Below are 26,853 nucleotides of genomic sequence, written 5' to 3'. Positions count from 1 at the left end.
TGGTTTAGAATAATTTCCAGATCAGTGGAAACCGAAATGTGTTGCTAGCAGGTGTCTTATCGTAGACCCCAATGAAATGACTGCATTCCATCTGCATTCCTAAAAGTGGTCATTCTTGCATGCAAACTTAGCTAAGTAATCTCCAGTTGGTGTGAGTCCATTCAGTATTGTTATTTGTATAACCCCAGCATCGGCACTACCTGTGCTGATGGCTGTAATTGGCAGTAAGTTTTAGGGAACTGCCCACAGAGAAGAATTATGCTGCACGGCGATATGTCCACTAAGTTCTTGGGAATAAAGCTGTTTGGCTTCTGGCATGTGTGTGGAGTGGGGCCAAGGGCTCTGGGTTGGAGGTAGGGAAGTCCCCATTCTGTCCATACTGGGTGAGTACTGGGACGCTCTTGCTAGTACAAGGTGTCTCGTGGAACGGGCTCCAGACCTGATCCAGTTCAATTTCCAAGGAATACGAGGGGGGCTGCTTGGGCTGTCATCGTGGGAAGTCTCGTTCTGATGGGAAGCAGCAACACCTCCACACAGACTGGACAGTGTGGCAGCCGCCCAGTGGAGTGAGGAAGGGACAGGGCAAGGGGGCAGTTCTTTGCTGAAAAACTACATAATAGAATGTACCTTCTGCATTATTTTTGCTGTAGGCAGTAATGTTTCTGACACCGTGTAGGTCATGGCAGAAACATTTTTTCTTTGCTATAGAGAGATTACTTGACCAGATATAGAAGTAAAACATCACTTATGCCAGAGCTCTCAGAAGCTTACCTGTCGAGCCCACCTAGTCTAGCCCAGCACAGTTCAAGTGTAGGCAGAGGACTTAAAAATCAGCCTTGATGATGAAGATTAACGCAGCGATGTCATTCATATTTATTCCTGTCTCTCTGTGTAGTTGAGTTACACCTTCATGTTACTAAAGCTCATAGAGCTGAGGCTGATGGTTTATTATAGAGGACAGATATTAATACATCAAAAATTGTATGTAACTGGTTGTTCAGTGCAGAGACCTAGATCATAAGTTTTAGTGTGGTCCACATACTACTTTAATGTGATTTTTTTTGTGAATAAGATGTTTTAAAGTTAGCGGAGTGAGTTTTAAAAAGGGATGGTGCATGTTTCCTTATGTAAAACACGACTCTGACTAATGAGACAGCATCAGCTGTTTTTTTCATCTTTCCCATTCCTGCTGTGAGGTGAGTAAGTGCTTGTCCACAGTGTTTTCAACGATGAAGAAGGCTGTCTTTTAGGCATATGGAAAATGGAGTTTCTCTCGAGCATCAGTAGTTGCCATATTTTTGCTACTGAATATTTGTTTACAAAGTCAAGTTCAGCCTGCCTGCTAGAAAAAAATCTGCTTAAAGAAAATTGAATAGCCTATCCAGAGGTGCTAAACTGAGAAACATACGAAAGACTGTTTCTAAGACAAGATATTCAAAAAATCTAAATGACTAATTATACTTGTTTATGAAGTGAACCTCCTTTCTCAACTAGCTCTAGAACATAATCACCTGTGACCCCTAGCTTATACATATTTGCTAGACTATTGTAGTGTTTAAAAAAACAAACAAAAAAGCAATTCTTTATGCTATATGGGTTATGTTCCAGAAGTTCATTTGCAGGATGGCAGGTTGAAGGCTGGAACATACGCTCACATTATTAAAATACCACATATGCACCTGATGAGCCACAAAAGCTAGTTTCATCAGTTATGTAGTAATGCTATCATAGAATCTTCATGAAACAAATATGCTCAGAATTATTCAACACTTTCTAAAATTCTAAACTAATGGTAAAATGATCTATCCTCAAATTGCTCATATTCTGTTTCGAAAGCTGATTTTCGTGCTCTCTGTCAATCTCTGCTTCCTACCCCATCCTCATCATTTTCCTCCTTCCTTGGTCTCCATGGAGACCAAACTCAGTATTAGCACAGCTCCTCTCTCCTTCACTCTTTACAGAAAGCACACACCCTCTTGCACTTTTTCTAAGGCTTTTCAATGCTATAAAACAAAGGAGGTAAAATAACAACAAGGTTTGAGGAAGTCTTGGGCTTGTACTTCATCTGTAAACTAAAAAGAAACTGCATTGCCATGGTATTCATGGACTGTTCTCGGTACGACCAGAAAAAGGGGCAGGTTCGAGGGAGCACCCAGAGACTGCACTGAGATTCATTCACATTTCTTTAGAAAGCCCAGACAGTTCTTCAAATATTTTCCTTTCTGACAGTGACTCTACTGGAATTTTGAAAACAGAACGGGTTGTCTAGGAGCAGGTTCTTGGATGAAGAACAGAGTGTGGAGACAAGCCAGGCCAGTGACCAGTATGGTGCTCCCTGGGATGGAAGGAGGGCAGCCTGGCTCACAGCAGCTCCTTCCTCCACTTAGCGTTTGTTGACTGTTTTCACTACGGGTTTATCCTCTCAGCCGCCCTCACCTCCCTTCTGGCTTTTCCAACCGGCCTCGATACCAACCCTTGCGTGGAGATTGTCCAGTAAGAGACGGTCACAGAAAATGCATCCAAGGCACTTAGAACAGAGGAGTCCGTTTATCAGCTTAGTTTGGCTTAGCTCTTGATGAATCTGAGGGACCTGTAGCTTAGGCAGATTGCAAATTTGTAATTGGCTTCTCTTATCTGAAATGGACGTAGCATACTTGAAATGAACATGTGCATATTAGCTGCAGCCCATGAACCTAGGAGTCATCAGTGCTCCGGCCTGTCAAGAGCCTTCCCGTCTGGCCTGACAGCCCGCCAGGTTTTGCCGCCTGCCACACAGCCGTCTTTGTGCTTTTGAGCGTCGCAGGGCCCCGTGAAACCGCTCCTGGGCTTTCAGGCTGGCGTCCTTTCCTTTAGCTGGATTTGTTTTCATCAGTTACTACATTTAGATATTTGATAGGTTCCAGAATTTGAGATCCTCCATTTGGGGACATTTTGAGTCTAGCAAATGAAAGAAATCCAACAAATAAAAAGCCAGGTCCAGTAAAAAGATAATAACGACGAGAGAAGAACACCATGCTTTAAATCTCGCCTTTTCTTTCCTGCAGAGGACTGAAGAAATGCTTGGTCATCTAAGTCCCTTGTCCTGGCGGGAGTCCCTGGTTACTCTGAGCAAACCAAAGTCCTGGCTTCATCACATTTCTGTGCACTCCAGGATGAGAGTCATAATTATTTCATGGATGCGAATGGATCCACAAACCACATATCCCAAAAAGTCGCTGGCAGTGTGAGTCCTAACATAGCATCTGCGTGGAGCCCCCTAGGTGGGAGTCCACACCGTCCTCCATGCAGGTGACTTCAGCCTTCATCCCCAGCCTGTCCCCACCGGCTGAGGCTCAGAGGGAGGAAGAGCTTTGGCACTCTGCCCTTCTCCGCGCTCCCTGGCCCAGCAGTCTGTAATTCTGGCTTTGAAGTGGGCCCTGGGCGGCCAGGCAGCGCTCTACCCCTTTGCTGCACTGCTCCATTTCCTAGACAGAGAAGGTGCCAGAGAAGCAATTCAATCCCAGCCCAGCCCACAGCATCTATTAGAGTTGGCAGAAGCCGCTGCTTGAACGGATCCAGGTTTGGTTTGCAAAACTGAGAGGGGAACAAGTGGTAAGCAAATCCACATAAAACCTAGTTTTTAAGTTTCTGATTCAGCCCTAATAGGGCTCCTCGCAGACCCCATCCCTGCCTCTCCCAGAGAGGTAAAGCCGCCTTGGAGATTTTTTTTTTTTTTTTTGTAGTCCTCCTCCTTGGAAGTGGTCACCTTCTCGGTGGTGTCCAGACCTGCAGAAGCAAAGAGGCTTAAATTGTGGGAGATTAATACAGCAACTCCGGGGGCAAGGGACCAGGTGCTAGTGTTAATAGAGGAAGATAAATAGCACTCAGTCAGGACGATGGTTTCACAAATGGATGAAGATTCAGAGAACTTCAAAGTTAGAGAGAAGGGGAGACAAAGATAACTGATGACTGTAGGCATGTACTGGAAATGGCAAAATGCAGTGCAGTTAACAACTGGAAAAGTAGGCTGAGTAAAGTTATCGACAGAAAAGAAAGGGACAGAAGACTAGGCAGCATGACGATTTGAATAAACAGAAAACACATCTGCGTGAACACAGAAACTTTTTTCCCAGAAAGAAAAGAGGGAGGGAGGGGCTTCCTCTTTTTCTTTTACAGCTGCACGTACCATTTGCATTTCCTAACCGTGTGATAGGCATTTCTTTTTTAGGTTTAAAAAAATGGGTTATCCAGGTGATGGGATTATGGGCCTTGCAATTTTTGTCTTCATAGTCTTTCTGTAGTATCAAAAAGCTCATCAATTATTTTTTAAATAAAATTAAGCTAAATCAATTGGAATTTTTATTATTTTCGTCAGCATCTGAGGTTACATTTATAAAGGGCTGACAGAGAAGCTAATGCAGCCCTACTGTAACCCATCTGCGAGTCTGTTGTGGTCAGGAGGAGTTGCACATAGGGCCTTAGGATGCTGGCAAGAGTTGTTCTGGATGACCAGGGGTGCTCTGGGAACCCTTCACATTCTGCTCAGAAATCCACTGTCTCCCAAGTTGTTTGGAGCTGCTTTCTATTACAGATGAGGTTATTGAGGGGCGCCTGGGTGGCACAGTCGGTTAGGCGTCCGACTTCAGCCAGGTCACGATCTCGCGGTCCGAGAGTTCGAGCCCCGCGTCGGGCTCTGGGCTGATGGCTCAGAGCCTGGAGCCTGTTTCCGATTCTGTGTCTCCCTCTCTCTCTGCCCCTCCCCCGTTCATGCTCCGTCTCTCTCTGTCGCAAAAATAAATAAACGTTGAAAAAAAAATTAAAAAAAAAAACAAAAAACAGATGAGGTTATTGCAACTCTGCTCTGGCGTCTTTTACTTTTTTTTTTTTTTTTGCCCTAATTTTTGCTCCTCCTGCTACTTTCAAAACTAAATGCTGATCTGCTTTAATATGATGAACCAGCACCTGTTTTGCTTTCTTCTGGAAGAAATTAGAATACATAAGATCCATGATGTACCAAGTGAAGGGGAAAATAGGAAGTACGTACAGAGTCCCACAGTGTGTTCAGCCCACTTATGAATGCCTCGAATGACAGGCTGTTTTCTAAGACACAGCATAGGAGATACTCTTATCATCTAACCACCACCTCGTTTTGTGCGTGTTGGTTTTTCCTAAGTAATTCACACAATGTTCTTAGAGCCTTTTATTGCCCCTGTCCCCCCACTTAACATCAAATCCTCTGCCTTTTCTGAGTCTCACCTGCCTCAAAATCCCATCCGGAATCTCGCCTCCAGCCCTCAGCGCCTAGGATTGAGGTGTTGCGCTTTGCAGACTGGAGGAAGTAGAAACTAGAAGGATAGACTGGGGCCAAATTTTGGTGCATGCTTGGACTTCATTCTGTAGTTAGTGGAAACTCTTGTCAGTTTAGAGATTGCTTTTAATTGTGAGTACTGAATAAAAAGTGGTTTAAATAAGTTAGGAGCTTTCTTTTTTCTTACCTGCAGGAAATATGGGAAGTAAAGAGTACAGTAGTTCAGAGATGTCCGGGCCAGGTCTCCGTTATTGCCTTAGCTTCCCCCTCGCCTTACCTTCTGGTTACGAGGCAGCTGTCTACCTTGAACATCACACCCATCTTCAAGACAGGAAGAAAAGGGAGAGTGGGGAGCCATGCCACTTGAGTGCACGTCCCCTTTAAGGAGCATTCTCAGAAACCCCACCTAACAATTGCAGGGTTCAACTTCTTGGCCAGAGCTGTGTCGTGGTCAGTCAGGGTTCTGTTAGAAAAAAAGTTGGGGCGCCTGGGTGGCGCAGTCGGTTAAGCGTCCGACTTCAGCCAGGTCACGATCTCGCAGTCCGTGAGTTCGAGCCCCGCGTCGGGCTCTGTGCTGATGGCTCGGAGCCTGGAGCCCGTTTCCGATTCTGTGTCTCCCTCTCTCTCTGCCCCTCCTCTGTTCATGCTCTGTCTCTCTCTGTCCCAAAAATAAATAAACGTTGAAAAAAAAATTAAAAAAAAAAAAAAGAAAAAAGTGCTGGGTAGACATTTATTAGGTAACAGGCATGGAATGGCCCAGAGCCTTCCCTATGCAAATTGACAGTATGACTTTCCAAGAGAGAAATGCAGCAAGCCTTTCCCCAGGTGTGTTTTTGTTTGGGTTTGGTTTTTTACTCTAAAGCACATTTTTTGCTTTGCATCCTGTGAGATGAGCAGTGTTGGGAACTTTTGGAAGCATACATTCTAAAAACAACATAAGATGGAATGAAATCAAGTGCCAGGCAGTGTGAGGCAGACTTGGGAGCTCAGTAGAAGTCAGAGAAAGAAAAGTGTTGGAGGTAGGAATAGCTTCAAAGATTTCATGAGAAAGAGACCTGAGCAGGGCTATGGGAAATGGATTGGACTCTCTACCAGGCTGTAATGGTGAATGCGTGACATTCTATGTTTGTCAGATCCCAAAACAACACCCAGAGTGAGCTCTGTGAACTGTGGGCTTTGGGTGATAATGATATGTCAGTATAGGTTCATTGATGGAAACAAATGTACCACCGTAGTGCAGTATATTGTTGCTAATGGGGGAGGTTGTGCATATGTGGAGGCAGGGGGCATATGGGAATTCTGAACTCTCCACCCAATTTGGTGTGAACCTAAAACTTCGCTAAAAAATAAAAGCTGGGGCACCTGGGTGGCTCATTCTGTTAAGCCTCTGACTTTTGGTTTCGGCTCAGGCCACGATCTCATGGTTTGTGAGTTCGAGCCCGCATTGGGCTCTGCACTGGGATTCTCTCTCTCTCCCTTTCTCCGCCCCTCTCCTGCTCATTTTCTCTCTTTCTCTCTCTCTCTCAAAATAAATAAACCTTTTAAAAAAGATATTAAAAAGAAGAAGAAAGAAAAAAGATGGATTGCATTTAAACTGTTGAAGAGATGGCAAGGCTGATGTTCCAACAAGAGAGGGAAACACGAGAGGAGGCAGATGTAGAAGTGACAGCGGTGGGAGACTAGATTGGCCCATAATTGAAAAATAAAATTTTATGTTTATTCATTTTTGAGAGAGAGAGAGACATGAGCAGGGGAGCATGAGCAGGGAAGGGGCAGAGAGAGAGGAAGACACAGAATCTGAAGCAGACTCCATGCCCCGAGCTGTCAGCACAGAGCCCGACGTGGGGCTTGAACTCATGAACCATGAGCTCATGACCTGAGCTAAAGTCGGACGCTCCAACAACTGAGCCACCAGATGCCCCATGGGTTGGCGCATAATTTTAAACAATTTAACAGGAGGTTAAACGTTCTCCTGTTACCTGAAATGAATTGGAATAACCTTAACCTTTCATCAGTTATCACTCATTCCTATTGCATTTTTCTGAGTTTGCATAAGAAAATTTAGGGTTAAGTATTTTACTGTTGTGCAGAGGAGGAGGAGTTAATTATTGATATTCTGCAGTCTTATATATGTGGTTTTTTTCACAGATTAAACTCAATAGTACAGGATTAAAATTACATTCACATTTCTTTGCAAAACTAATGTTTAAAACTGTGTTATTTATTTGGGATTCAGAGAACTATATATACATCTTCTACCTTGATAATTTTATTTTGTATTTAAGTATGAAAGCTTTTCTATTTTGTGGCCTGTAGTAATCATTTGTAAACTGTTGGCATCAGCAATTTTAGTTTTCTTCTTAAAATAAATCATTATCCTGCTAAAAGTAAAAGGATCTTCTTTCAGTTGGTTACTTTAATTAAGCAGAGTAATGAAGTTGAGTAGTAATTGTTTTTCTCCAAGTTATTTAAATAGTTGCTTTTAATTACACATTGGATTTAATTGAATTGGGTCTAATTTGATAAACTCCCTATCCAGCTGTTGAAACTTGGTAAATTACAGAGACTATAGCTAATTTTCTATTTCTCAGTGTAACTAGGAAACTTTTAATATGGTTAGGCTTTCCTCCTCTTTTCTGTACTTTGCGCCCATCTTTGCTTAGTCATAAACATTACTTGTATTATAGAGCAGAGAAAGAGATAATTTGTGCAGCAGCTAGCATCTGGTGATAAATCACCAGGAAGGTACATCACCCATGGGGATGAAGAGGCTCGCCTTTTAATCTGGTTCATATTAATGCAGGTGGAAGATGCTGCCTTTTCTGTTCTATTTATAATGTTGCCATCTGGCTGAAGGAAGGATTTTGTTTGTTTTATTTATTTGTTTTTAGATCAAAGTGTTTTCGGTTGGATTTTAAAGGATGTCACGTTTGTTCCAGTCAGCCCACTGTATCAGGGGTTTGTACCGTGAATCAAGTAGCTGCTTTTAGTGGTAAACAAAACAGCTGAAGAAGTGATTCCCAATAGTCTACACAAAAAAACATATGGGACGTGTGCTTTTCTAAACAGTGGTTTTCTTCATTTCAGCTAGAATGGATGTTTGTCTTTTTAGCAGATTATCAAAACAGATCGATTAAATCTGTTGCTTTGGGAAAATGTTGGGGTTTACAGATGCCTCCAAGCTGAAATGCTTGTTTTGTAACCTTTCCGATATTTCCAACAGAGGCTGTAATGTTTTCCTGCTTCTTCCCATGCAGTCCAGGCAATATTCTGTTGTATTTGGAGTTTGTCGCTCCAATTCCCAGAATACCCACTAGAAGTGATACTGGGCAGACCTTTCTATTATATGGCTGCAAAAGCAGTCATTTGATTTTGAGGCTTGCCTGAGGTCACATCAAAACCAGGCTAGAATTACATTAAGTATTTTCTGGGTTTTTTCCTGACACAGAGTGAGTATGACTGTAATCTGGCAATCCTTTTGGTCACCTTTTGTCTATAATCTTAGCAGCCATCGAAAATGAACACGTGTATACTTTTTCTTTTTACTCGTCAAGAATGCTTTCCCTTTCTGGGCTGTTGCCACAATTTGGTCGGGGTACACCACCCACCCTCCAGCCATCTCTCATCCCCTTCAAGCATTTGTTCAGTGTCACATATGTGCCAGATAGCGAGCTAAACGCTGAAGTTGGAGATCCTAAGGATGAAAGGCATGGCCCCTGCCCTCAGGTTTCTCAAATAGAGCATTATCACAGCACTGCACCCTGCCAAGTGTCAAAGACCAAATAACTCCAGCTCCATTTAATTGGAGACCATCTAGGGTTCTTTAAGCTCAGAGCACAATGGTTTGTGATGAGAGCTCTTCAGAGGCAAACAAGCTGCCCACTCCTGATCCCTTAAAAATATTTTGGTAACTTGTTTTGACAGAATTATATTTTGCTCTTATTTAGGTAACATTTATGCTGTTCCTTCCATATGTGATTTAATACATAAAAACTGGATCTTTTTTTTTTTTTTTGGTGAAAATTTATGGTTGATCAGTATTTTTGATGCTCACTTTGACGTTTCAGTGTAACTTTTGCAACTTCCTTTTGGACATTGATGGAGTATAAAGTATTAATAAATAACTATGTGTGTCTATTCCATTCTTCTGCTTTCATGATATAGTTAAAGATGAGGAGTAGTGTTTCTAGTGGATTCAGTTCCCATGGATCATGTAACTGTAGACAATACTGAATTGTATTTATAAAACCAGTGTCTTTGTTTTGGGTTTGTATTATCTCAGTATTGGACAAATTTCTTTGTCTTTTGGTTGACTATCCTTTTCTATCATGGCCATAAATTTTTCATTTTTCTTCATTATGCAGAAATGAAGTAATCAGAAAATGACTCAGTCACTGTTCATTGTTGCTTGAATGAGCTCCCCCTAAACTTAAAATTCTCCATGCAGTCTATGGTAGCCACCAAGTCGTAACTTTTTGTTTAATCTGTATGAAATACAGAGAAAAAGCAAATCTTAATTGAATTGTTTCTGTCAGCAGAATTAATAAGAATGAAACATGAGACTCTGATATGCATTATCAAATATGTTCTTAATTGCATTTGTTTTTGCAACAAGAAATGAGCAATAGATTGTTGAATAAATGGTTCATTATTCTTATTGCTATGTTGAATTAAATGTGGCTAGATTTTATACCACACCACAAAGTGGGTTTATTCTGGTGTGGAAGGGCAAATTAGAGTCTGCACTGTTTTTCAACATCTGTACTTATATACACTGCCTATAAATTTGCATAATGCCTATAAATTTGCATAATGCAGAGGCTGCTTCCCTATCCTGTGGCGATCTATGAAAGATAAAAGACACCAGTCAGCCTCTGCCCACATCTTGTTTCCTTGACCTTCCTGCAAAATGACCTTCAAAACACCCCACCTGTTTCCCAACCAGGCATATGTCCTCCATTCTGCATTTCCTCATCCTCCCCACTGCCCTTGCTCCATGGAGTTGGTGGCTGGGGTCCCATTTCCTGCAGGATTCGAAGCAGAGGAGACCCTGAAGCCTTAGGGAGGATCCCTGGGTGGTGCTACCTCGCTGCCCTGGGCTCCTTTCTTGGACAACCGCACTGACTATTCTTCCTGTTCTGTGTTGCGTCAATGACAGACAGGCATGGTTTTCACTGTGATCAGTTGGGTCACTGTGTTCCCTTAATGGTCAAGTACTTATCTCTTGGGTACATCTTAAGGGTGAATGGGAAAATCTGAATAATTATGAAATTATGAAGAAAGCAGAATTCTTAAGATGTATGTTTTAGTCTGGTTTCCTTTTACTGTTTCTGTTAAGATGGTAGGCACTTTTTATACACTTCCAACAGGCTCGTTATAGGGCTTCACTTCTTATTTACCCAGAATCCCCCAAAGTTACAGTAGCTCACAGCCAGAAGGCCCACAGCACACACTTCAGTGACTTTCACTGCCTTCAGGGTAAAGTCCACACAAACTTGGAATTCAAGGAGGCATTGACCTCAGCCTGTTTGTCTTATTTTCAACTGCCTACCGTCTTAAACCTGCTGTTCTGACTGAACAGTGCCCTGATTATCTTTTTTTTTTAATTGCTTAGATAATTTTGCTTATGGCATCCTCCAACCATAAATATTCTCTGCTTCACTCTTCACTTACACAGATTCTCTCCATTCTTGTAGAGCTTTATCTGATGGAAGTTTTGTATCACTACTACGCCCTTAGTATCTTCTCCCACCTCTGACTCCCTGTAGTACTACCTACATCATTTGCTTGGTTATTAATCCTCTGTGGTATATTGATTTTTAAAAAGTGAATTGACCCATGGCTACAATTTCATGTGTTTTCATATTGTCTCCTCCAAAAGTTAATAAGCATCTTGCAAGTAGATGTTGTGTCCTCTGATCTTTGTGCTCTTTGTGCACGGTACGGTGGCTGGCCCGTGAGTGTGCCTGTAAATGTTTATTGGAAAAAAAATGAACATTTCTGACCCTGGGAGTGTGGTGGTTCCATTGATACGGTAACAAAGTGACTGACAATCGGGGTTAGCTGATTTTGTGAGGACAGTTAGTTTGCCTTTTGGCATAGTTTCCAGTGATCACACAGATACAGGAGCATATATTCCCTAGAGGTGGGAGACGGGGACTGTATTTGAGAGAGCATACTTAGAAATGCAGACCTGAAAGTGACTAACATAGAGAGCATGCTTCAGGCCAGAAGAGGAGACCACTTTTCTGAAGAGAAGAGAAAATATTGGGGGAATCGGAAGCTCCAAAACAGAGTTTGAAGAGGTAACCTAGAATTAGGGATTTAGGGATTCAGAAAAAGAAAAGTGGTAGCAGGAGACACATTAATTTTTCTTCCCAGTCCTGAGCACAAGGTGTCCCCGAGTCGAGTGCTGTCTGCCAGTAATAAGAAAACAAAGGTAAAGCAGAAAATTGAACCCAGGTTTGTCTGGTGTCAGCTCCCTTGAGCCTCACCATTCCTATAATTTCACATACAATTATGAGGAATTTAAACTGAGAAGCTCTCCATTATGTAGAACAATCAGAAGAGTCATTTGAGGTTTGCTTTCTGTCCTTGTTATGATGCAAATGTCATTAATAACATTGGATAAAACCTTTAATATCTATGTTGCAATACTCCTGGCAGCTCTATCAGAACAAAATTTAACGGTCAAGTAAATAAGTAAAAGGATGCTACAGCAGAAGATTTTAGGTGAAACGCTGAATTGCCTGAAAAGTACTCTGTACTCGTTCTCTGTTGTTTTTTTTTTTCTAAACAATAACATTCTTCAACTGCCAGCCACAACTGTGTTCTGTAGTCACATTTTCAAATAAGTAATTTTTTTAGTGTGCCAAGGGTCTGTCAAGACCACCCCAGGCTCTGTGATTCATTCATTAGGAAGATTCAGGACTCCGCTTATAGTCAGACTCAGAGCTAAGAGTTATTGGAGCAAAACCAGGCCTTTCAAAGGAGAGCTCCCTGACGCCTGCTGTGCTAAGTCTTTCCCGCACAGGCAAACTGAATCTTTTAGGGTAGACCTATGAAGTTGCAATATTCAACCATTTTTTTACTACAGAAGTGGCAATTGCCCGTGGTTCAACCTCTTGTTCTGTCCTCTTAGTCTGTCCCAAAGCTGTTCGCGTACCCTGAGCCGGGTGTCCACCAAGTCCAGCTGAACAATAGAGCAAAGAAGCACCCATATAGACCTGGGCCTGATGGCTAAACTCTGTTAAAAATAGTGACAGGAATACATTAGCCTTGTGGACGTCAAGACCACATGTCATTCAGTGAGATTTAAACTCAGGATGGTTCCTAAGGTTGTAGTCATAAATGTCTTGTCAGAGTAAGCTTTTTTACTAAATTGAGCATTTGTTGGGACCCATTAGTTTGATCTGTTGAGAGAGACTCTTCAACAGACCATAAAGCCAAAAATAGAAGCAAAGCAGTGAGAGCCCGTGACCTTTATGGGAAGTCATTGCAAGGAACACAGTGAATTGTAGAGGATATGGATTTTAGAGGTGCATCTGGGGCATTTACTGGAGCTGCAGGATTTTTACCAGATGAAAGCTCCAAATGTCTGTCGTCTCTATATTTTGTTTCAGAGTGGTTTAGAGAGAGACAGAACCCCAGACCGCAGGATGCTTCTCTGCATCCTTCCTCTTTAACACTCTCAGATGTGGCACTAATGGAATAAAGCTTTCAAGCTAGCAGGAAGATCAATAGAGATTTTACAAGGCTAGCAAACACTTATTGAGCATCATGGAGGATGACTCAGTTTTCTTTATAAAAAAATGAAAGAGATTCAAATTAATCCTGGAAAATCACCTGAGTCATTTAAAAAATGGTATTTTTTTAATGATAAAATAAAAAATGGTATATGCAATCCTGTCTGCTAGTCGTCTAGGATTTCCAGTTTTTTAAATGTTGGAAATCTTAAATAAATTATTTTCATTGTGTTCTCAAGTAGTGAAATTCCCTGTACTTTGTTTTATAACCAAAATACAAGATTTTATTTCCCATTATTATAATGAAGGGTTTGGGTTTGTTCTTTCTTTCTTTCTTTCTTTCTTTCTTTCTTTTTTTTTTTTTAGGCTCATTTTACCTAATGTGATGGTAACTTGAAGGGCATTAAATCTGAGCCTGGCTGGCTCATTCAGTGGAACATGTGACTCTTGATCTTGGGGTTGTGACTTTGAGCCCCACGTTGTGTGCAGAGATTACTTAAAAATAAAGTCTTTAAAAAGAGAGGGAAGAAAAAAGAAGGAAGTTCCATTTCAGGTCCTCAGTTGTTAATCCCTTCTGACCTGGATGGTGCTCAATCTCTGACTCAAATCTGTCACTTCTTTGGGGCGCCTGGGTGGCTCAGTCGATTAAGCGTCTGGTCTTGATTTCGGCTCAGGTCATGGTCTCATGGTTGCTGGATTGAGCCCCGCGTTGGGCTTCACGCTGAGCACGGAGCCTGCTTGAGACTCTCATTCTCTCTCCCTCACCTGTCTCCTTCTGTCCCTCCCCTGCTCTCTCTCGCTCTCTAAAAAAAAAAAAAAAAAATCTCGGAAAACTGTTATCTCTGTAAGTCCCAGAAACACTGAGGATTACCTCTTCCAAAGGAAGCTTGTACCCTAAAACCCATACCAACAAGCCTGGCCTACCTGAGGGCCCCCAAGAGGTGTGATTGTTAAAAAAAAAAAAAAAAACTCTGAAGCCAGCAGGTGAGTCAGACTTTGCACCCCAGGACCACTGTCACCAAGTTGACACAAGTTTACCGTCCCTGTTGGTGCTGGGTAAGCAAAGCCCTGAAGACACAGAAATCCAGTTTCCCACATTTGTGTAGGGAATAAGGAGAGCGCCAAAAAATGCTTTCTACCATATATTGAGCCTCGTGGTAGGCCCGGGGGTCTCGTTAATTTTCACAGCCCTGAAAGTAAGCATCGTCCCTCTTCACATATGGGAAAGTTAAGATGGAGAGGTTAAGTCTGCTGAGGATTCACAGCCCATTTAGGACACAGCCAGGTCACCTGACACCAAAGCACATACTGTTTCCTCAAAGCTTGCAAACACACTGCTACACCACACAAGTGTTGTGGGTGTGGGGGGCCCGGGACCTCCATGGAAGGGGGAAAGAGAGAAAAGGAATGGTTGTTAAACACCTGTCGGTGTGCTAAGCCGTATGGCAGATTCTTAACATACATGTTTTCCATTAATCTTCCCAGCAGCCCTGTGAGTAGGCAGTATGCCCCCCCCCCCACACACAGACACTTACCTACTCAGAGAAGTCAAGAAACTTCCTGAATATCACCTGAGCCCAGATCTGTTTGACTTTATATCTTCCCTCTTATCACAATAGAGTGTCAACCAGAGAGGTGTTTGGAGAAATAAGAACTCTTACAGCGGTGGAAGGGAAAGACTGATAGAAAAGCAGAAAGATAACCTAAAGACTTCAGATGAATGTCCAGCCTACAGGTTAGACATTAACAGTATATAATCTTGGACTAAACAGACCATTTTTTAAATTACTTTTATTTTACTAAGTTAAGTGTTGGTTTTTCATGCACATAAACATTTTTAAGATTTTAAATTTGTCTTGTTATAAACAGGACTCAGAAAGTCTTCTGGGATAGAATGAATAGGAAGTCTTCTGGAATAGAAATGAATTACTGAGATTCAGATAGTAATAAAGAGGGCAGGCAGATAGATGTTCAGCTGGAGCAGATCCAATGGAAGTCAGATGCAGATAGATGGGGATTTGAGTAACCAGACCTCCAGTTTGACAGAAATGTATTTTTCACATTTGAATTTCGAGATAATAAAGCAAGTATAGCCCTCCCTCCCCCACCCAGAAGAAGCTTTTTATTAGTTATTATTTGGAATAATCACGTGGACTGAACATGTGTTTCAGCCTTTTTAATCTCCTTCAGAGGAGACTCTTATGTAATATTCAGTTAGGATTGATGTCTATTGTCAGGACCTGGGGACACAGCAGATAGGCAATCACCAGAGAAAGATTAAATTATGTCAGATATAGTAAGGCAAGAAAGAAAGAAATACGTCTGAAATATATTCTAATCAAATCACTCTGAGTCCTTGTCAGTTAACTAAAAATAATAAATAGAAGATTCTTAAAAAGCTTACTAATTAAGGCTTTACTTCCTGAGTTCTGGAGGTAGCTATATAACAAAAAGAAAATTATAATCCTAGTACTCCAAGTATGTGTTGCATTCTGCTTCCTTCTGTTATGTTACTTAACAACTAACTTATTTATGAGCAATTTTAATAAGATTAACTTGCAGAATAAGGAGAAAGATTGTTCTATACACAGTAAGCAACAAAGGTTCCAAATACAGTCATTTTTTTTTTATTTTTTTATTTTTAGAGGCTATCTCTAAAGATGTGAGACTAGAGGTCAAGACTGACCAGCATGGGTTTCACCTGCCACATGGTGATAACTGGCAACTAATTCTTGGCAAGTGGGATGAGAGGATATGTTGCAGCATTAAAGGAGCCAACCTACTTTCTGATTTCCCTTCCGGATCAGTGTCAGGGCCTATGTGTCAACTATGTACAGTGTTGCTCTTTTCCAGTGGTAGCTTGCCTGGTAAAATTTCTAGTAGCAAAGTCCTATCAGAAACCACTGAGTGAGGCCTTTTGCTGTTTAATTTTTTGTTTGCTATCTGCTCATTTTTACTGTATCTTTTACAGACCTTTCCTTGCAAATAAAGCAAAGGAAGCTTAATAAATAAGACTTCAGTCGATCAATATTTGTGTTTTAAGCTGTTATTTGAAGTAAACAGATCAAAACTGGGCGATTTTAAAAGAGTTGTATAAGATAATTTTACTATTTAGTCTTTGATTTTCCACAGCTAACACTATATGTAATTAAAAGAGAGCCACAAAAATTTGGTGCATTCCCCATGTAGATGTCAAAGGTAAATTTAGGGAATTTATTTTCTTAGTGATTTGTTTTTAATACACCTTGAGTATAGTTTTTAAATTTAGTCTTCTTGAAGCATAATTATTATAGCACCCTTTCAGTTTAAAAAATTCTTGGGCAAACAATTCTTGTTTTCTAGATAGTGTCAATTTCCTCAGCCTCATGGAGAGGGAGCTAACATGTAATATGTCAGGGGGCAAGGGCTGCAAACAAAGCAGGCTTAGGTGTGCGAGGTGATGAGTGGTAGGGGTGGTACTTCAAACAATTCAAGAATGGGGGGTGCCTGGGTGGCTCAGTCAGTTAAGCATCCAACTCTTGATTTTGGCTCAGGTCATGACCTCACAGTTAGTGGGATCGAGCCTCACGTCAGGCTCTGCGCTGACAGCACAGAGCCTACTTGGGATTCTCTCTCTGTGTGCCCCTCCTGCCCTCAAAAATAAATAAATAAACTTTGAAAATGTATAAACAATTCAGTAGAACTCTAATGTCATATGTGAGCAGAGACCCAGAAATCCACCTGCTTATTTGAGACAAGAACATTTCAAGTCCACTCAAAGGTCTGCGATGAACTGAGTATCACTAGACTGAGTAATTAAGAGGGAAGGTGGCACAAGGTAAAGGCCAGACCATATAGTACCTTCTGGGCCATGGTGGAGACCTTGGGTTTTACCCTGAGCAGAGTGGGAGCTGTTGGAGAGTTTTGAACAGAAGAGTGATGTGACTTGTGTTTTAATGGGATCACTCTGGCTGCTGAGATGAGAATAGACTAACAGGGGTCCGTGGGAGGATCGGGGAGACTGGGTAAGAGGATATTGCAACCACACAGGGAGGAAATGACCATAAAGCTAGCAGTAGAGGTGGCAAGATGTTTTGTAAGGTTGAGCTGAAAGAACTTACTAAACAGATTGAACGTGGGGAGTGATAGCAAGAGAGGAGTCAAGGATGAGTCCAGGGTTTGGGGTATGATCATGTGGAAGGATGGAATTGCCTTAATTGGTGGGGAAGACGGGGCAGTGCAGGTTTTAAGGCAGAGAGTAGGAGGCAGGGAAACTCACCGGCTTGGTTTTTGGCATGATTTGTATCTGAAACAGTAGCAGACATCCTTTAAATATCCTCTGAAAATACATTAAATAAAGTGATATGGGTAAAGAAAAAAGAGCAATATATTTAAAGTATAGGATCTATACTTGATATAAGCAATTACCTGGTATTTCTCCTCTTCATTCCTTTCCTAGAATACATTTCCCTTAGTCTGTTTAATAATCTTTGTTATGGAACTTTTGTCAGAGGCTTTTTCAAAATCCTGGTGAATTATATCTCCTGGTTCCTTTTTGGTGACCTATATGTTCTTGGAATTTTGGGGGTTCCTAATGCATGAACTTTGTAAGAAGTAAGATCAGAGACTTTGGATAGCAGTCATGCCTCCACATGGTTGCTTTATGTATAAACTGGGACTACCAGGGTAAATGATTTCATGGACCCTTGAACTTGCCACTTCTATAGGATTGGTGGAGCCGTGGCCATTGATTTGGGGATGTGTCGTTAACCACTGAACGGGCAAGAGTTGTAATGGCTTCGTCTTTTTATTTCCTGAATCTAGCCTAGTACCCAACACAAAGGTTAGCAGCAAACGTTGACTAGGTGAATGTTTCTGAATAAATTTTAAGAAACTAAATATGTCTTTTCTCTTTTGTCTCATTCGTATAGCACCTGACAGCTACAAAGTGCATGATAAGAAAACCGCCTCCAACCGGCCCTCTGCTATTTCAGGACAAAATAGCAACTACTCAGGAAATAAACCAGGTACTATACATCGTGTTTGCTGTAGAAAAAAAACGTTGTCCCTAAAGCCTTAAGGCATTGCTAGAATTTAGGAGCTTGGTTGTGGTTCTGTTACCAAAAGACACACACTCATACTGGCTTGTGTAAGTCAGAGAACCTCTTAAAGCCTCGATTTTTTTCTATTTAAAATGGAGATTCAAATACATGCCCTGCTTATCTCTCAGAATCATTTTGACAGTCGGTGAGAATGATGTGTGTGGGTGCCTTGTTTACTGCCAAACAATGTATAAGAGGTAATCATTTTACTATTCTCTTTTGAAATGATGCATATGACACAATTTTTTTGTATCTATGTGCCCAGGTACATTATCGCATATCTTTTTTGTGACATTTTCAAAAACCATTTAAGGCAATCTTCACACATAGCAAAGCTGGTCTAGAATTATCTTTTTGTTCCCTATTCCCTGCAATGATTGTACACCTACACAGTAATTTCATTTAATAACCTGTGATTCATGGTCTGTTCCATTCAGTGATACAAAGAAGCAAAGAGTCTGTAAACATAAAGAGTTGAATAGACGATGAAGCTGCTTCCAGGTATCCAGCAGTCATTGTGTGGTCCTCGGGAGAGACCTATGTCCAGTCTGGTGGTAAACAGTAAGAGGAGGGCACAGGCCCAGGTGCACAACCCACGAGGGCATCAGAAACCTGCTTCAGGCAGCATCTAAGACTGAAGTCACTCAAGAACAGTGAGAATCAAGATGGAAATAACTCTTTCTAGTCTCAACGGAAACATTTCCCATTATACCTAGTTTTGTTGTAGGGGGTGGGGTCCATGTGGGAAAAGATCTTAACAGAGCAGATGACTCTGGCTTGTTACTTAGAAGAAGGACAAATATACAGTGCTGTTGCAGGTATTGCATGAGCAGCCCTTCACAGGAAATGATGTGTATGTAGGTTCAACGGAATTTTAATTAGCAGGCTGAGATTCACCGTTTCATCAGTTTACCTTTTCATCCATTCATTTATCCGCCAACCACTCAACCACCATCGACTACTGATTGAGTAGTTGTTCTGTTCCCCGGGACCATGAGAGGCACAGGGTGAGCAAAACAGGATCCCTGTCCTCACAGGCCTTATTCCGGTAGACTTGTGTTCTTGTACTCAGGTGAGGATCCTTGTAGAAGCAGAGCCCTTTAGCATGAAAACCTCGTTTGTTTTACCGTGGGAATTAAACATAGCTGAATGGTAGGTGCTGTTGTCCCCTTGCTTTCCCCACCAACCATCACTTCTAATTTCTACCATTCTTTACTGTGGAGTTCATGCTTTTATGTCTTGATACCTTGTTTATTCATCTGGTGTTAGCACTATCTAAGCTCTAAGGGATTTATTATTAAAAAAAAAAAAACATAGGGGCGCCTGGGTGGCCCAGTCGGTTGAGCGACCGACCTCGGCTCAGGTCATGATCTCACGGTTTGTGAGTTCGAGCCCCATGTCGGGCTCTGTGCTGACAGCTCAGAGCCTGGAGCCTGCTTCAGATTCTGTCTCTCCCTCTCTCTCTCTGCCCCTTCCCCGCTCATGCTCTGTCTCTCAAAAATGAATAAACATTAAAATAATTTTTTTAATAAAAAAAAAAAACATAATCCATACCCTCTGGTTGACAGTGTGATGGAGTAAACCAGTCTATGAATAGGTCATTCTAACACCGAATTTGCAGTGTGATAAGAAAGAGATGTAGAGTGCCTAGAGACTACAAAGGCCAAAAAAAAATCTTCCCACCTCACACGGCCATGTCTTTATAGAGCCATTTGATTTATATTGCTAAAGTCAATGGGGCGCCTGGGTGGCTCAGTCGATTGAGCGTCCGACGTCGGCTCAGGGTGGCTCAGTCGATTGAGCGTCCGACGTCGGCTCAGGTCATGATCTCGCGGTCCCTGAGTTCGAGCCCCGCGTCGGGCTCTGTGCTGACAGCTCACAGCCTGGAGCCTGCTTCAGATTCTGTGTCTCCCTCTCTTTCTGACCCTCCCCCATTCATGCTCTGTCTCTCTCTGTCTCAAAAATAAATAAACGTTAAAAAAAAATTATATTGCTAAAGTCAAGTTAAATGAGGGAGACATTTCATTTCATATTATCTTTTTTTTTTCTTTAGTATAGTTGACACACAGTGTTACATTAGTTTCAGGTGTATCACATAGTGATTGGAAAACTCTACTAGTCCCGCTATACTCACAAGTGTCGCTACCATCTGTTACCACACAACACTGTTACAGTATCATTGATTATATTCCCTTTTATCCCTGCGACGACTTCTGTCTGTAACTGGAAGCCTGTATCTCCCACTCCCCTTGCCCATTTTGCCCATCACCCCCCCCCCCCGACCATTCAGATTAGACCTTTTAAGCATCATGTGTCTGCTTTCTTGTATATACAGATAAGCAGAGGTTCGTCAACGGGTCTCATTTTTAAAACCACCATGTTATTTTCTTTAGTATCTCCAATGGATGATATAAGAGATTTCATGTTGGATGGTGAGGCTTGAGTAAAACCTTTAATTTATGGGATACAAGTCATGGGAATGTCTGTCTAGAGCAGTTTATTAATTTTCATTCTCCAGAACTTGAAAAAACAGTAAAGTATGTGCTAAATTTTGGGATATTTTGAGTATTGCTCTCACCTGATATGGGCATCCTGACCAAATGATTTCTCAGAGTCTCTTTTATTTCAGTAAATTTTAGTTAAATGTCTTTCCCTCCTTTACCTTCTGATACTTAAAATTCATTGGAAAAGTCTAGAACATCTCTTTGATGTTAATAACATTCAGATTGTTAATATTTTATCTTTAAAACGTGTATGGAAGGCACTTGTGGTTTATAAGTGTGAGCTCACAATGTCTCGTGTTCTCCAGAAAATACCAGTATTCTCAGCTGTGAATACTTGGACCCAGACCAAAAGAGACCATTTGTAAAGTCATGGATCTGTCCATGTCTACAAAGTGGGAGCTGGCTCTTCAGGACTCCATCAGCTGCCTCCAAACGATCCAGAGTGTGACCTAATCAGAAGAGAACATTGTAGTCTCTTAACGCACTATACATACCTGAGAAAAGCAGAAACTCAAGTTCATTAAAAATTCCTCTTAATTCCTATCCCTTTATCACCCTCCACTACAAGTCTTTAAAAGAACCACTAAAAATTTCATTACTGTTTATAAATCATTTCCCTCACAGAGGAATGCAGGCCTTGGAATCTTTCAGGCCTTCCCTGGCTGCTACATCCTGCCATTGTAATGACTCTCCTGGTGCCATGATGTGCTCAAGGGCACGGACTGAGTGAGGGATGTGGCTTTAAGAACTAGCTCCAACACTTTGCTGTGCCGCCTTCCTTTTCACAGACGTTTCCCTCCACTTTCTCATTTGGAAGATAGGCCTAAGAACTCGTCGTTGAATGAACACATGCTCTGCTAACTCATGGAGCTAGTGTGAAGAATGAAAAAATAATGTGTATGAAAGAGCTTTGTAAAATGCAAGCCCTGATGAAGTTGTCTACCCTGTAAAGAGTAGTTGCTCAGATGGAAGTCAAAGCTCTTGAGAAAGCCTTGTCAGAGCGAGTTGACTTTCTTGATCTGCAAGAGTCACTGAGTTCTAGTTTGTGGTCCAGGCTTCTACATGTCATCGAAGACAGGATATCCACAGCACTCCCTGTCACACGTAAGAGTGCCCCAGTGTGGGCGGCCACCCTGCTCTTGAGTCCTCACAGGCAGGAGGTTGAATGCAGAGCGCTCCTTGCTGTGAGCGGACTCACACGGACACTCTGTTGCTCTTACCGTTTTGCCTTCTGACCATGTTAGGTCAATCAGGAAGCAGTGAGAAAGTTCATGCTATTCATTTACTTTCTGTACCGTGATTTCGTTCCCGGGAAAAGTGATAGGAGGATGGAGATGAGAGGGAGACAAAGAATCACAGAAAATGCACTATTTACTTAGAATTGTTCGATTAGATGTTGTCCTTTTTGGAAATCTATCTTTAAAGATGTTTTTTTTATCAGTTTTTGGTTATTAAAACTATAACTGCTAGCATTTATATTTTTCTTAGGTCTGTTATAAAATACAAGATAGCTGTTTGTTTGCCCCTATTGGTGCGTGTTGGTGGAAGTTTAAAGGCTCTGAAGATTAGCTAAGGTTGTTTGCTCATTCGTTCGATACTTACTGAATGTTCTCCTTTCTGCCAGGTGTAGTCCTGGGATTGGGAATAAGCCGTGAACAAAACCAACAAGGCTCTGTTCCTCCCCATCCCCGTTCATAGCCATCTTTTATCTGCCATAAGTATTATTGGCATCCTAGCACCAAAGTGACTCTCTCTTGATGTAATCAAAAGGATGGAAACAGTTTAAACTGAATGCCTTTTTCCCTCTACAATTTCACATTTGCTAATCCCAGGTTCCTAAACCAACCAGAATCATCTAGCATATCACAATCACTATTCCCTACTTCTTTACTTCCTCAAATCTGATCCCGTACTGAATAGTGATTATCATTTCAGCCCTGATCTCAAAGATCGGTGGGAATCATTGCACTTGGAAGCATTGGCCTTATTTATAGGGATTAACTGGTATATTTGTGCAACTCCGTATACGACCTTGTTTCTTATAAATTGTGTGATCAGGCAGGATGCAGTTTGTTACATGTGATGAGCATAATCTTCATATGAAATGAGAGTATAGAAACCACCTCTTGCAAAAAAAAAAACAAAAACAAAAAAAGCACCTCTCACACTGCTGTTTTCCAAAAATGTATCTAAAAGGCAAGTATTACAGTTCATAATTGGGTTATATTGATAACCAGTTATTGATTGGGGGCTCTCAGAATTGGTTTGGGTAGAAGAGGGTACATGAGGGTAAGTGCATGTCCCATATGGTGTTATTAAAATCTTCTTTCAAAATTTTTTAAAATTTTGCATGAAATTTGCACGTACTTGAAAGTAAGCTAGCAACATTACATCCTTCATATCGATAGATTGCCTGTGACAGAATTATACATGCAATTCAAAGTAGTTAAATTCTTTTTTATAGACTTTCTGCAATGTGCTTACACGTCTTTTTTTAGTAAAGTTGATTTTTGAGTTTTACAGTTATATTTATGAACAGGTACACCTCATTGTTTAAGGAATATTACTAAAGTGGTGAGTTAATCATTAGAGATCTAACTTCACTTTGACTTGTGCTTAGACAGCTCTTTTTTTCAAAATGCCATTTGTCGTGCTGTCATTTCTTTTCACCAAAAACAAATGACAGTAAAACACCCCTGTGTGTGGCCCTTAACGAAGTGCCTGAGCAGGAGCTCACATGCCCATTTTCAAACTTCAGAAGTAAACCTTTTGGGGCCAGGAGCAATATTTTCTTATATAAAAAATGTGTGAAATCTCATAAGTAATAAGCAAATCTGATAAGTCATTATAATAATAAGTAGGACCTACTGCGGGGTCCTTTTACCAGTTTTTAAAAATCGTACTTTAAAACAACAAGGGTGTAAAATGTCATCACTTAGTCTTGCTCATGATTCTCACTGCCAGGTTTATGCAGGCTCCCAAGGGGTCTTTGTACAGTTTTTATTTCCCCTAAATGTGCAAATTCTGTGCCATTTAGGAGGCCTTTGGGATATAAAGCCTTTAAATTTGTTGATGAAGTGCTACCATGCTGTCTGCAGTATTGCACCAGTAAGCTTCTATTTTTAACATGAGATCTTAAAAAAATACGTCATTTTAAGAGAAGAGAAAATAAACCTGATTTTAAGGTCATTATTCTCATCAGCATTGTTATTATAATTTTGCTTTTTTATATAGTACCAAAGTGAGCCTGTTAGTGTAGGTCTCTGCTGGGAAGCTCCCAGCAGCGTCTCACTCCAAGTACAATCCAGAGTCCCCTGCCAGGACCAACGAGCCCTGTGCCTTGGCCCTTGCGTATCTGGCCCCAGTGCTCTCTGATCTCCCTCCGTTCCAGGCTCTTCGATCTCCCCATTTCTTACACACATTAGGTACTTGTGGCCACAGGGTCTTTGTGCCTGCTTTCCACCTCCTAGAACACCTGCACAGCTAGCTGTCCCTTCCATCAGGACTCTACACGTGAAAGTTACGATCTCTTGTCTAAAATGCTTAAACATACCCTTCCTGCCATGTCACAGTCCCCTTTCTTGTTGTCTCCTTAACATTTATCTCAATGCAACATTCAATATATTTTTCCCTTGTTTTCATTCTGTATCTCTTTTCTTTTAATTTTTTAAAATCTTGATTTATTTTTGAGAGAAAGAAAGAGAGACAGTGCAAGCAGGGGACGAACAGAGAGGGAGGGAGACACAGAATCCAAAGCAGGCTCCGAGCTGTCAGCACAGAGCCAGATGCAGGGCTCGAACCCACGGACCATGAGATCATGACCTGAGCCAAAGTCAGACACTTAACCGACTGAGCCACCCAGGCACCCCTCATTCTCTATCTCTTTTTTATCCTTGTTATCAAGTTTCCCTGAGTAGAATGCAGTTCCCATGAGGGCAGAGATTTTTGTTTTTTGCTTTTTGTTTTCCCGACTGCTTTCTTTTCAGCACATAGAACAGTGCCTGGTGCATAGTTGATGTTCAGCGTGTGTTCAGTGAGTGAATTAATTTACTGAAGCTTGTGGGCGAGGCACCATACTAACACCATTTCAAGTATTTCATCGAATTCTTACAGTGATGTCAGATAGGTTCTATTTTTATTCCATTTTATAGGTAATAAATAAAAATCCATGAAACCCATGTCCTACATAACTTGAGACGTAGAGAGGTGGGTATCTCAGCCAAATTTACATATTGAGTGAGACACAGAACAGGAAGTGAACGCTTGCGTGTGTGACTTCAAAGCTGGCCTTCTTACATCCAACTGGTGAACATCTATCAGTATTCACTGAATACTATATTCAGTAGAAATTCACTTAGGATTCTGTTTGCTGTTGAGGAACAGCCTTCTTAAAGCATAAAAATGATAGAAGTTCACTAGCTTAGGAACAACAAAGCATTGTATATATTGTTGGATAGAAACAGGCAAAAGGCTACAGTTATGTCATGTTTTTACATAATGGGTTTTTTGTTTTTTGGCTGTGTGTCTTTTTTTTCTTTTTAAAACTTTTCCCCCATTTTTGTGGAGGTAGAACTGACATACGCCACCCCGTACATCGAAGGTGTGTGGCATAATGATGTGACTTAACCTATATTGTGAAATGATCACCCACCCCAGTCAGGTCAGTTAACATCCATCATCTCCTATAGATATGGGGGTGGGAAAAAAAGGTGTTTTTTTTTTTTCTCCTTGTGATGAGAAGTCTTAGGATATGTAATCCTATTCTCTTATGTAATGTCTTTGAACAGAAGAAAAAGACATTACATAAGAGAGTATATCTTGGCGTAGATCAATGCTTGGAAGTTCTCAGAAAAACGATGTAATAATAAAGTGTATCACCGGAACTATAGCCATCTATGGTAATTGTTGTTAAGACGTCGTGATGTTTTATCCTTCGAATTTACTGGACCAAAAGCTATTTAGCAGTATCAGAAAGTCTGCTCTTCTCCTAACGTGTTTGCTCTCCTTTTCAGACCCTCCTCCCGTCCTGCGGGTTGACGACCGGCAGCGGCTGGCCCGGGAGCGGCGCGAGGAGCGGGAGAAGCAGCTAGGTATCCATCCCCCAGCCCCCGTCCGGTCCTGCGGGGACGCCGCTGTGCAGATGTTGCTTTTCACCTCCGGGCTCAGGGACGCTTCCCGTTGAGCCAGTGGCCATCACTGTAACAACCATGCGTGTCTTTACGAGTTGTACAGAGGGACGTGAAACACAGCTTAGTATGTGATGGAAACATCGGGCTAAACTGTAAGCAGCAGTAAAGGCCAGGCCAGGATTGAGGTCGTTTTCACTTTGTTTCTCATAATCACGGTTTCATGTGACACCTGAGAGAATGTAATTATAAGAGGCGTGAGGGCTCAGCTTACATTTTACAGCATAAAAAAAAAGCAAACAAACCAAGGACAGTAAGCTTATGGTTCTTTTTTATGTGAGCAGTCACGAGCACACGCACTGCCAGGGCACTTCCTGCTTTCCGTGTGAAAAAACTGCTGCTCTTGAATCTATAGACAGAGGCTACCAGCACGCTGCCAGGAAAAAGGCAAAGCCTCCTGCTGAGCTGTCTGATTTTTCGTTTGTTACCTAAGGTCGTTGTGGATGGAAGGTTAGCAGCTATGGTGCTGCCACGTAATCACCTGGAGAGCTGCGTCCTGACGACTGCCTTACCAGGAAGCCAAGATAAAGCACTATTGTCTCCCAGAACTTTGAGCAAGGATGCCAGTGCCCACTCCCCCTTTACTTTGATGCCCATTTATGCAAAACTGCTAAAACAGGATACTGTCTTTACATCCCTTGGAAAGATGAAATGCCTGTCGGTGCATCTCAGTGTTTCCAGAATGTCTCTAATTTAAAACTAGAACTGACTGAGGTTGCCACCATGTTTCCAGGAGATGACCCATGACTTTTCTAGAGTTCCACTGCATTTTGTAAGAGTTCATGTTTCAGTTGGAGAAGAACCCGGCACCTGTCCCCCATCTTTTCCATCGTTCTTATTCACAAACCCAAATTTGGGAGATTCACTGCAAGCTGATTTTCAAGTCTGTTGACGTTATTTCTTTCTCTCCCTTGCCATAATGGTCATGCGAGGTCAGTTGTTTTCCTGCCAAGGTCTTTTCAACACAGATTTCAGCAACGTGGTGGGAGGGAACGAGCTCTGCTGCTTTTCTGTGCCTCAACTTTCCACCCAGGCTTGAAGTGCCCTGTC

At 41.6% G+C, this 26,853-nt stretch overlaps 1 protein-coding gene across 11 annotated transcripts in view; it reads left to right on the top strand.

The window, feature by feature from the left end:
* MAP7 (microtubule associated protein 7) overlaps positions 1-26,853 on the top strand; it is a 179,431-nt gene that overhangs the window by 96,598 nt on the left and 55,980 nt on the right. For 10 of the 11 annotated variants that reach the window (XM_043593096.1, XM_043593093.1, XM_043593086.1 and 7 more), the window contains exons 2-3: positions 17,943-18,038; positions 25,630-25,707. In XM_043593096.1, coding sequence (XP_043449031.1) covers positions 17,943-18,038; positions 25,630-25,707 — 174 coding nt within the window. Of the gene's footprint in view, positions 1-14,690; positions 14,768-17,942; positions 18,039-25,629; positions 25,708-26,853 lie in introns of those variants that run through there. The other variant, XM_043593092.1, reaches the window with a different exon arrangement.

The sequence above is a fragment of the Prionailurus bengalensis genome, chromosome B2 (genome assembly GCF_016509475.1).
Source record: "Prionailurus bengalensis isolate Pbe53 chromosome B2, Fcat_Pben_1.1_paternal_pri, whole genome shotgun sequence".
NCBI lineage: Eukaryota > Metazoa > Chordata > Mammalia > Carnivora > Felidae > Prionailurus > Prionailurus bengalensis.
The sequence above is the reverse complement of the archived record's forward strand: the minus strand, read 5'-3'. Positions and strand labels throughout refer to the sequence as shown.